This window comes from Passer domesticus, chromosome 1 (assembly GCF_036417665.1).
Source record: "Passer domesticus isolate bPasDom1 chromosome 1, bPasDom1.hap1, whole genome shotgun sequence".
Lineage (NCBI taxonomy): Eukaryota > Metazoa > Chordata > Aves > Passeriformes > Passeridae > Passer > Passer domesticus.
In genome coordinates, this window is record NC_087474.1 from 19,286,420 (window position 1) to 19,298,457 (window position 12,038).

At 37.5% G+C, this 12,038-nt stretch overlaps 1 protein-coding gene across 2 annotated transcripts in view; it reads right to left on the reverse strand.

Moving 5' to 3' along the window:
• Positions 1 to 12,038, reverse strand: part of LOC135293936 (macrophage mannose receptor 1-like) — a 35,340-nt gene that overhangs the window by 17,797 nt on the left and 5,505 nt on the right. Inside the window, exons 4-15 of one of the 2 annotated variants that reach the window (XM_064408629.1) lie at positions 11,169 to 11,327; positions 10,251 to 10,364; positions 8,978 to 9,124; positions 7,856 to 8,029; positions 7,143 to 7,300; positions 6,617 to 6,727; positions 5,456 to 5,571; positions 4,912 to 5,060; positions 2,963 to 3,162; positions 2,550 to 2,677; positions 1,853 to 1,940; positions 1,150 to 1,285 (exon numbers count right to left, since the gene is read on the reverse strand). In XM_064408629.1, coding sequence (XP_064264699.1) covers positions 1,150 to 1,285; positions 1,853 to 1,940; positions 2,550 to 2,677; positions 2,963 to 3,162; positions 4,912 to 5,060; positions 5,456 to 5,571; positions 6,617 to 6,727; positions 7,143 to 7,300; positions 7,856 to 8,029; positions 8,978 to 9,124; positions 10,251 to 10,364; positions 11,169 to 11,327 — 1,680 coding nt within the window. Of the gene's footprint in view, positions 1 to 1,149; positions 1,286 to 1,852; positions 1,941 to 2,549; positions 2,678 to 2,962; positions 3,163 to 4,911; positions 5,061 to 5,455; positions 5,572 to 6,616; positions 6,728 to 7,142; positions 7,301 to 7,855; positions 8,039 to 8,977; positions 9,125 to 10,250; positions 10,365 to 11,168; positions 11,328 to 12,038 lie in introns of both variants that reach the window. The other variant, XM_064408627.1, reaches the window with a different exon arrangement.

The following is a 12,038-nucleotide window of genomic DNA, read 5'->3' on the forward strand; positions in this document are numbered from 1 at the left end:
AGTAACATGTCTATTTCAGCATGCCATTATGCGCTGCTGACTAATGATGGCAATTTCTTCAGGCTGTAATTTCTGCCATTCATATGCTACTACTGATTAACTGTGAACAGCCACTATTGACACTTTGCTAATGATTTTTAGCTGTGGTGATTATGCAGGTGAGAACTCACAAAGGAACAAACAGGAAAACCATCTTCACATCTCTCTGAGATAGAGGTCTATGATTATTGCTTTATAAGTATGAGAAGCTGAGACTTTGTGCCTTGGTTAGGAAATTCTTTTGAATAATTCAGCAGCATAGAAATTACATTTTTAGAGAAGTAGTAAATGAAACTAGTGTGAAGGAGCCCAGGGGCTAGTGTGGGAGCCACCAGAGGAACATTGCTGTTACTGTGGGAAGTAAATTATGTAGCCCAACACATAGAAAAATGTTCACGGAATATTTTTCCCAGCAATAGCTGAGAAAAAAACCAGAGAAGTAGAGATTTTTCTACTAGTATGCGATGAAGATGTGAAACTGTCTTAAATTTTGAAGCATTCATTACCATCTTCTTGTTACAGCAGGCCTGTTGTTACAAGCTTGTCTTTACATGTCATCTTACAAAAAGACCAATTCTATAATGTTGGTAGTGTTGTTTAATTTAGACTAGGTGACTACTGTGCTGTTGTGTACCAACATTTGAGCAGAGGAGTGAAGTTTCACTTCACAGAGGATATGGAAATTCAAAATAGTATTTTTCTTCTTCTTTTTATCTTTTTTTTTTCTTTGAATTATAGTCCTCTCTTCCTCCCTCAGTCAGAATTTTGGTTTTGACAAAAATCTGCTTTTGTGCAGAGCAGTGAATATTGCAAGGTAAGCTCTTAAGACTGCTTTCATCATATTTTCTATTATTACACAATTACATAAAGAAGTGTAATTTTAGTAAACCTTTTCATGGAATATACTTTTTATAATGAAACAAAAAAGTTTACTGTTAACAGCTGAAATCTTGTATTCCGAAGGTCTTGACCTTCTTTTCTGTGTGCAAAATTGCTGTGAAATAAACAAAACTTTCTACCAGTATGTAACTTGTAGAGTCTCCTGTTATGATAGAATGGATTCAACTTCAATTTCTTCCTAAGGTGAGTTTAGAGTAAAAAGTAACCTACCTTTCTTTATTTCACAAATCCAGTTGTGACTGTATTCACAGTGCTCCTTAATCCATAACAAGGAAGGGTTTTCACTGATTGCTCCACAGTCTTGAAAAGTAGGATCGTAAAAATAGTTGCTTGCTTGATAATTCACCTACAGAGAAAACACACCTGTGGTTTTTATTTTAAAATAAACTGTACTCTATAAGGAATGAGAAGTAGAGCAAAAGTTTCCAACCACTCCTTTTCTACCTCCTCTGGCTGTGAAGCAAATGTGACCTATTAAAGTAATTGCAAACACTGCAAGAGGAAACAAAGGCTCTGAGTTTATGCAGCATCTAACAGTCTGTAGCTGTCCCACAAAAACTGGACTCAAATGACATTATAAATAAAAAACAGGAAAAAGTCACTGGCAATTTATCACCACAGACTAACAAAAATTAGGAGAGACCTTTCTCATTTGTGCCTTTGGATAATCTTTTTTTGTAGCTGAAAATAGTCCTTTGTTGTTTATCACTTTTGTAATGGTATAACCTCAGGGTTTATTGGCCTCTTTTGTTTTTTTCCAATCTAGTATGAAGAATAATGATTCAGAGTTACCCCGTTGCAAAATAGGCATTTTTGGAAATTCTTATACACCTTTTATACACACCAGTCATGGAAACTTCTCCAACAGAAAAAATGTCAGAACAGAAGGAAACTGGCACGGTGAAACACTCACCGGAGAACCATCACTCCAGGAAAGTCCACCATCAGGATCCAAACACTGCAAACCTATCCAGAAAGGCTGAAATGATGAGGATTTCTTTCTAGAGTGTGAAAAAAATGTACAGTGGAAGAAGATATATGTTGTTAGCTCTACTTAATTTTAAAAGTTACGTGGGACAATAACTCTAACACTTAATGAACATTTCAATGCAGGAATTTTAAACTTGATGCTGACTGTTGGTCAGCAAACTCCCACTGGCAAGTACATGAAGTTCACACCTTAAAATTTCCTGCTTTGCAAATGGTTGTATTGAAAACAGAGCATGTTGTTTTTCTGCATTGATGTTGTGATTATAGTGTTTTTTTTCTCAGAAATAAAATGTTCAGGCTACTAGAAGACAAAATTTGGTTTCAAAATTATTTACTAAACAAGCTTAGAATAGGGTCTGTGGAGAAGCATTCAACAAATTCTAGTGTTTGGTTGGTTTTATCTGAGTTTAAAATGTTTGCAGGTTATGACACATTTTAGAAGCTCCAAAAATTCTTTGAAAACATTACGCATATGAGACATTCTCTCAGTTACTTTTCTTATTGCTATGATGAAAACCAGATAGATTTTAAAATAATTATCTCAGGAGCAAAACAACAGTACCATTTTTTATTACTGTATAAATTACTAATATAAATTATTAGACAGTTTGCTTGCTTACCTTATTAAGTTTTCTATCACCGTTTGCTCTTCTTCATTTCTAATGGCAGCCAGGTCTCCTCCTATTTCTCTGCAGAAATCTCGGGCTTCAAACCATGTTTTCTTTTGATCTTCTTCTCTCAAAAAACCCTAGATGCAGGTGGAACACTGTGTTTTCAGTGTGCTAAACAGAAATCTGCTGGCTGCCTTGCATAAGAAAAATAAGTAAACCTTCCATTACAATTATCCATTACAATATGGATTCAAAAGTAATTGGATAACCTTACTTATCACTGATAGAGTGAAAACTGCAGTGATATTTGAATAGTTGTGTAAAAGCTCGCTACATTGTGCCATTCGGTGATGTTTCAATTACCTATCTATTTGGTGCTCTCCTGTTTCCCAGGTAGGACTATGGCAAAAAACAATACTTACTCTGAAGCATGAATTAGTGCTGTTGCTTGTATCCCAACCCAAGGGACATTTGAAATCAGAAACTGTTTCAGAACCAGCAGGAACAGTGACTTTTTCAGCTAATTTTTTGCAGATAAATTTTGCCTTTACTTCACAGTTTTGAACGTCCCATAGTCCAGCTGCATTTCCAGTCCTAAGGGCAACACAACCAGCTTCCTTCCCTTTACAAGATAAAAAAGAAAGTTGAAACGTTTTTTAAAGAGGCTCTTTCGACATTTTTATGGCTCATGTAATTAATTTACAAAAGACTATTTGAAATATTAAGTGTAGTGTCCAATCAGAGGAGAAGCTTCATGAAAAGAGGAAACCAGCAAGTCCCTCATCATTGTCCCTTCACTTTGAATGCATAAACAGCTCCTTGCTTGCCTTTTTCCCCTGCCACTCATGGCAAGGCTTTGGCATAATTTAGGTTGGAAAAGATCTGTAAGATTGTGGAGTCCAACCAATTAACACAGCACCATCAGCCCCACCACTAAACCATCAGTGCCACATCCACACATCTTCATATCTTGTAAATACCTCCAGGGATGGTGACTCAACCACTTCCCTGGGCAGCCCATTCCAAGGCCTGAGCATCCCTTCTGTGAAGAAACATTTCCTGGTATCCAATCTAAAGCTCTCCTGATGCACTTTGAGGCCATTTCCTCTTCCCCTATTACTTGTTGCTTGGGAGAAGAGCCTGATCTCCACCTCCTTACAACATCCTTTCAGGCAGTTGTAGAAAGTGATAAATTTTCCTCTGACCCTCTTTTCTTTCAGGCTAAACAACTGCAGCTCCCTCAGCCACTCGTTGTTAGACTCATGTTCCAGACCCTTCACCAGCTGTGTTGACCTTCTCTGGACATGCTGCAGCATCTCCATATTTTTCTTGTAGTGGGGGACTCAAAACTGAACCCAGGATTTGATTTTCAGCCTCACTTCTGCCAGGTACATTTGTCAAAGACATTTCCATTTCAAAGGCAGAATGTTCATATGTGTCGTCATGGATTTATTTTGATGAAGTTGGAAAACAGTTTAGAACTAGGGAACATAGTTCCTTAGTAGCATAGATTTAATCCAGTGGTAGTGATGCCTTAAAAAACCTAGAAATGAAACAACACACTTTTGAGATAACATTAGTATAGGAGGAAATATAAAGGTTGGTCTTTATTGGAGGCCTCCAGGGGCAGACATGGAAAATGTCCACAAAATTCCCAGCCCACCACAGGGTGAATACAATTGTGTAAGTTTATAAAATTAGCATAATTGACAAAAATCATCAGTAAGAGATATAAGAGGTGAGGTAATTTCCCTCAACCCTCTCTAATCACAGAATCACAGGTTGGAAGAGACCTTTAAGACCATTGAGTCCAACCCATCCTGTAAGTGCCGTGCGATGACACTCAGTATAAACTGCTCCATTGCCTTACTGGGTACTGAGGTCAGGCTAACTGTCCTATAATTACCAAGATCCTCCTTCCCACCCTTTTTTGTGAATGGGCATCACATTGGTCAGCTTCCAGTCACCTGGAACCTCACCAGTGAGCCAAGATTGTTGGTAAATGATGGAAAGCAGCTTCACAAGCTCATCTGCCAGCTCTCTTACCACCCTGTGATGGATCCCAACTGGGCCCATAGATTTATGAACATCCTCCCCTCTCAGATGGAAACTAAGCTTAGTTTATATAAATATATCTTGAAGTGCTATTTTTTTGCCTTGGTTCCCAGAAAAAAACAAGATAGGATGGGGGCCTTGTACCCCCTGGGGCTTGGAGGTCTGGAATATGTTTTGTCCTTCTGGATAGGGGAAAGATAGGGAAAAGCATTGGGACTAGCTTCTAATACCATAATAAGCTACAAATATATGTGTAAAGAATGCAGAGAATATAAAGAAAGAAAAAGGCAAAAATCATTTTGCATCAGTAGCGTACCAGGCATTGCTGCATTCCAGTTTGTGTACAGAACACCTTCACCAGTCACCCACTTGAAAATCGCTTGTTCTTCCATGTCTGAAAGACCAATCCAAAAATACTTCTCAGAGCTCTGACCAATGAGGCTGGTCAGGTAGGCTTGTTCATATCTGAAATGACAGGAGTCAGATGGGATTAAGCCTAGCATCCAAACTTCACACAGCTAAAATTAATAGATTCTCCATTAAATTTCCTCTTAGGGGGAATATGTTGTTTAACTGGGCCCCAGCTGCAATAGGGGGTGAAGTTGTGCTATTCTGAAAAATTACTCCTTACAGAGCCAAAGTTGCTGTTGTCTGTTCTTTCAAAGTAAAGTACTAGAAAGCATTGATGTGTAAATTATTTTTAGACAGAAAAGTCATACTATGTTTATTCATTTTTTCTATTGTGGGGATGTTGTGGGGGTTTTTGGTTTGGTTTGGTTTTTTTTCAAAAAGTTCTCAACTATTTTTTAAAATTCCAATATTATTGCATCAGATATACAATTTTTAAAATCTTCTCATACCTGTCTGCTATACTTGTTAAATAACCACTGCTCCTTTCACAGGTTTTCTTTGCTTCTGAAAATGTTACAGAGGTATGTCCAACCAGGTAGCAGTAAAAACCATATCTTTTCCAACCCTGTCAAGAACACATGAAATAAACTTGCAATTAAAAACAACATATGTTCTAGCACTTGAATTTCAATGAATATACATAAGCCAAAATATTTTTAATATAACTTAAGATGATTATTTATAAATCTGAATTCCAGTGTACCTATGGAAATTCAGCTTAGCAAATGCTAAGAAGAGATTACCGATGCAGAAAGAATTGATTTAATGCCTATGAGTCTCATTTTTTGACAATAATGGAAAAATGTTTACTGGTAAAAATGTCAGAGGGACACAGAGATGAAAAAAAATATTTTTTGCTTGGAACAAAAAAAAAGTGTAGTCTGTATTATAGTAGAGATGCTGGCTCAAGTTTCCTATGTTTCTGAGGCTAAAGGAACAGTAAATTGACTAATTAATTGATTTAATACATCAGATCACCTAAAAAGTCTGACTGAAGAGGTAACGTAGAAACCACTGAAGAGCAAAATCCCCAAAATTACAGCTGAATTCCAAGTCACTTTTCCCTTTTGTGGCATCTCAAGATTTGCATTCTGTACCCAAGAAAGGGGAATGAACTCTATGTTTAGTATTTGGCTGCTGCTTAACTCCATTGAGCACAATGAGTCTCAGCTCTGCTCCCCATATGGGCTTGTGGGAAAGGTTACTAAATATAGAATAGGAGTAAATAGGAAAGTAAAAAGAGGGAAAAGGAAAAAACTGGTAGGATACAATGACTTGATCAAAACAAATTCACTTGCATCGTACTGCATAGTCCAGAATTGTTACCAGTCCCTACTATGTATTCAATAACCACAGATGGTTGCAGAACAATATAACAAATATGCTGACAACCACAGAATTGGCTTTAGCTCCTTTCACAGAAAGTTCTGAGAAGTAATAGGCCTGACTTATTATTATTCCTTATATGGGAATGTAGTGAAAATTATCACCCTGAATTTGTTCTGGAATAACACTTGCTAGAAAAGGAAAATAAAAAAAAGATTATTTCACTGTCAAGACGAGCTTGTGAAATTTTGCTAACCAGATTCTTGGTTATGCTTTCTTCTTACCTTCGGGCAGGCAGGATCAGTCTTTGCTGTTCCAGAAACTCCTTGTAGTGGGTCTCTTCTGCAGATGTAGCCTAACTTCCTGTCACAGGCACTGTCTGCCCAGTACCCATCCTAGTTGCAGTTTGGGAAGAGGTGAAAAGCAGTGAGGCCGAAACTTTTTACTTTGGAAACATTATCATTCTTTTCAAAATACTGTTTCAATGTGAATAGCTGTATTTTTTAGTGGATTCCAGGTATTTGAGCTTGGAGGTAAGGTTATGTTAAGCTAAGTGGCACAGCCAGACTGTTAAGGTTTACTTGGCATATAATGTACGCTTACAATCAGATATGAATATTTTATACATTTATGAAATTTCATTCTAAATTTAATTTAGAACAACCATATGTCTGAGTGAATAAAGGTAACATTCTTTGATTTTATACAGCTTAGCAACTATGCTAAGTTGCATTAAAAATCTCCCTGGAAATGTAGCTAAAAGTCAAATAGTACAGTGCTACACTGCATGATTAATGTAGAATGCTTCACTTTTCCTGCCATAATGACACAATCTTCTTGGCCAGTGACTTCTTGTGTTGGTTCTCCAGGCAACCACTTGGTATATGTGACAGGAGTCCCATCACTCCACTCAAAGTACATTTGAATTTTGAGGTCATTCAGGCCAATCCACAGCTCATCGACAGCTCCTAAGGACAGGAATTCATTTGTGTTATTACCCAAGATGAAACAGTCCATAGGAGTGAGATTTTATGGAGATGAGCTGAAGTTGCAATATTGCAATGTTGCAATGCAAATTCATCTGCATTAAAAGACAGAGGAGTTTGTTTTCAAATGTAATTCTCACTCTTCTTTCAAGAAGTTAAAAATGAGATACCAGCAGGAAATTATATTGGTCAGATTTATCAGTAAAGTACATTACTGTATCTACAGCTACAAGGTGTCTGATGCAGATATTCCACTTAAATGCTGTAGTGACTGGAGCTGTTATTTCCTTCAAGTGATTTCATGCAGTGAAAAACAAATGAAAATCAAAATTAAAAGAATTAAAATCAAAATTAAAAGACAATAATGACTCCTCTTGCGGGTTTTTTAGCTTTTGCATTTTTCTAACCTATATATCTGTGGCCTTCCCTATAAATATTCATAAAAAGGAAGAAATAATTCTTTTATTTAAATCCTGTACGATTTCTAGTAGTACAGGTCTGTATTTGCACCAAACACTGCCCTGCAGAAATACTCACTGTAGCCCAGTTGAGACAGTATGAAGCCATGCTCCTCAGGGCTGTGGATACTGGCCAGGTCACCATTGCTCTCATTGCAGGAAATTAGAGCCTCTCTCCATTCCTTGGGGTCTCTATGAACCATGAAACAGTGACCTCCATAGGGCAACCATTCTTCTGGGCATTTAACAGACTCTAGATCCCCTCAAAACCAATAGATATTTCAAGTTTTAAATGGTGCAAATTGAAGCATAGAATAACTGCAATTACATTTGAAATTTAGCTAATCAACAAATTAGAGTGAAAAGGAGGTGGCAACAAACAAGCAGTACTTCAGTATTTTAGTCTGTATGTTGTTGCTCATGGTGCCTTTAGAGTAAGCAAACTGCATTGAACAAAAGAGGAAAAGACTGGAGCCAGTTGTTACTGGGCTTCACTAGTGTGAAGTATTCACTGTCCACAGGAATATTTTGGAATTTCATATGCAGCATTTCCACACAATATATCCCACCCAATTGCAATTTTTATATTTCATAAAGGAAAGACATTATTACTGCAGCACAAGTGATTCTCTACACACATGGCTTTTCATGCCAGCTCTCACTAAAAAAACCAGAGAGAAGTATAGTAGAAAAGTGGTCCAAAGGAAGCTCCTTTCTGCCATCTTTCTAGATCAAAATTTTAGAAATATTTATAGCAATCTAGAAAGATTGCCATCTTTTTGCCATCAAGAATTTGCTCTGAGCCTGCTGATGACATTTTCCCAACCCTTCTGTGACAAACCTCAGTGTTTCTGTTAGAATGCACTGCAGGAAGGGTGAAGCATCTCTAACTTTATTTTCATGTCCATGCAGACCATGATACTTTCATGAAACTCTATGGCTTAACCCAGTGCCTCTGGAATTGTGAATAATAACATAAAGTAAAAAACGCTTGTGTGGTTAGTGGGCTCCAGGAACATTTTCAGTATTTAAATATATTTTGCTAAAGAAATAACAATAAGCTATGTTCTGTACCTGTCATCATAGCAGTTAACCAAATTTCAATGCTTGCACTTTCTTTTTATTTTAAATAGCCATTAGATTTAACTTTATTGAAACAACTTATGCCTTTATCAAAAGGTTTTTTATTTGGTTGACATACCTGATGGAAGAATTAAAGGATCCTTTGTAGATTTTTCCTTTTTACAGATATAGCCAAGTTTCAGCTCACATGGCTGGTTTTCCCATTTAGTATCTCTTCTGGGGTTCAGTACTGCACAGAGTTTTTCAGACTCAGGCTCAGGGCTTCCTTCATGGGATAAAAACCAATTATTTTTATGTAGCACAGGGTTTATATCAGCAGCTAAAAGAGCAATTTACTGATCACCTTTTCATGTGTCAATTACAGGCTCATTATTTCACTCCTACAATTATTTTTTTACCAGGGATAATGAAATGTAATTTAGAAGCACTCATCAAAATATTTCTTTTGATTCTTATTGCATAATTCACACATTTGATTACAGAATAGTGGTCCTTTCTGCATGTCCCGTTGCAATTTGAATGCAGATTTGCTCCTTGCTGCAAGCAGAACCTCCTGACATTCCCTCACAATTGCTGTCTCTCCTGTGCCTGCCTCTTCCACCAACACCCCCAGAGTTTTTCCAGAGGACCACTCTCCCTGGGGTATGGTCAGTGTTTCCTTCTCAGAGAGGCCCACAGTGTGATTAATTACTTTTTTCCCCCTCTCCCCACAGAAATTACAACTTAATTCTGCAGTGAACTGGAAGTGTGTAGATCAGCTCATGACCACAGCCACTGCGTGAGAAGCCCTGGGGCTGTGGGTGAGTGACCTCAGAGCCGACCTCTCAGCCCTGCCAAGCTTGAGGAATTTGATCAGCTCAAGAGAAGGTAGAAAATCTTCCTCCAGCCTCAGCAGCTCTGGGCTTTCCCTTCATCTTCTGTGCCAGGTAAAAGCGGGTGGCACCTCTGAGTCTTGGGAAGGCAGAAAGTTGGACTATGCCTGCATTTATTCAGAATTTGCTGCAACCAGCTGTTGCCATGGCAATAACTGACTTTCAAAGATAAACTGTCAATGCCATGAACTCTTGAATGAGAGGAGAATATTATAAAAAAGCATAAGAAGTGAAGAGGAAGGCTTTGCAAGATCAATGCTCGCTGGCAGCTGAGTCCTTGCAGGATGCAGGGTCTGATAACCCTGTGACAGTTGTAGAGGCACAGAGGATTTCTGACTTGAAGGCATCCCAGTATCATCCCAGTATGACACAGCTCAACTAGGGCATTTTACTTTATCTGCCTCTGATAGGAGATGAGGTTATTTAGGTCTTCTGCTTGAAATTCCATGAGCTATATCTAATGAAGAAAAGCATAATTCTCAAATTATAATTCCAAAAATTGTTTAAAAAGATTACTACCTGGTGCCCAGTTAAAGTATCTGAAGGGAAAGCCACCACTCCACTGCCAGCCACTGTTGAGATTCAGACTGTTAAGCCCAATCCAGAGAGAGGATCTCTTGCTGTCAATCAAATCTAGATAACCAAAAGAATTTAATTCTAATGAGATTTGCTAGGAAAACTTAGCATTTCTAAAGTTTAGAAGAAGATAGTAGAAGTCTTAGTGATTTTTAAGTTCAGTACAGAATTCATGTTTACTGGTAACAAACTCAGAGGTTTTTTTGTGTAGATAAAGGGTAGAGAATTGAAAAAGGTTATTTTACATATTAGTTTATCTGAACTTAATGCTATTCTGCAGTTATATATAAACAATAAGCTTTGAAAATGGAAAAATTGAATTTCTATTATTAATATTGTTATGTTTTGCTTGTGGTGCAACTGATAGGGGCAACCTTCCTTCTACAGTGTGCATAAATCTATAAAGTCTGTATAAAATTTGTATCATATTTCAAAACAACTATTTCATTAGCTATACATGAAGAATACTGATTTATTAACACAAAATATAACCATAGAACGTGTCATATAATGTAATTGCCATGTAATTGCCATGTGACCCTTTCCAGAATCTTGCTGGTGTTTTCTGAGCTTGAGCTAACTTTTGCTTAATTAGCTGAAAATCCTTAGATTTTTAAAATAATAATAGTAATAGTAATAGTAATAGTAATAGTAATAGTAATAGTAATAATAATAATTCCACAATTTACTAAAGTTCCACGGATAAAAAGCTTAATGTACTGTAATTGTGTTATTTCTGATTAGTATAGATACCATTTTCTTCAGCTATTCACTGTAATGTGATTAAAGCATTGAAACATTTGTAATCAGTCAAAAAAACTTTTCAAAAGAGCTTTTACTGAATGTTGCTTATTAGTTCACCTCTTAGATATATTTGTTCATGTATCTCTGTGACACTTAATAATTCAGCATTCTGCTGCTGACAGCTCCTCCTTGCTTGGTGCCACGTGAGAGCTGACTGGTGGTTTATCTGGTAGTAGGTTCCTGTCAAAGGATCTGTGCTCCAAAATCGGTCAATGTCTGTGAGAGAGAAAGGTGATTTAGTACCTGAGTTTGTAATAAACATGTTATACAAAGTGTTATGGCAAAATTTAACTGCAAGCTTATTTGTGAAATAACATTTTGGGGCAATTAAGGCTCAGACCCACAAGTTATCTTGATCTTTGTTAAGAAAAGAGGGTGTGTCATTGACATTATCAGTGATAAGCTTTTCATCCTTTATTTGCACTTTCCCCTTCAAATTTTATAATCTCCAGGAGAAAAAGAATATTGAAAAGAGGCCAATAAGTCAAAACTGTATCTTGATCATTGTCTACCCTGGAAACCTGTTCAGAAGCTCATAGGCTATCCCCAAGTTTATTGTTGGCTGGAACACAATTGAAATACAAACATTTGCAGTAATGAAACCTTTCTTGTGAATGTGCCATGACTGATTACATTTACAATGCTATAGGCTTGGGGAAGAGCAGCTGGAAAGTTGTCCAGTGGAAATGGACTTGGAGGTGCTGGTTGATAACCAGCCAAACGTGAGCCAGAGAGTGCCCAGGTGGTCAAGAAGGCCAACAGCAGCTTGGCCTGTATCAGCAATGGTGTGGCCAGCAGGAGCAGGGCAGTGATTGCCCCTCTGGCTCTGCACTGGTGGGGCCACACCTCGAATACTCAGCTCAGTCTTGAGCCTGACTGCAGTAAAGAGCTTGAGGTGCTGGAGCACATCCAGAGGAAGGCAAGAGA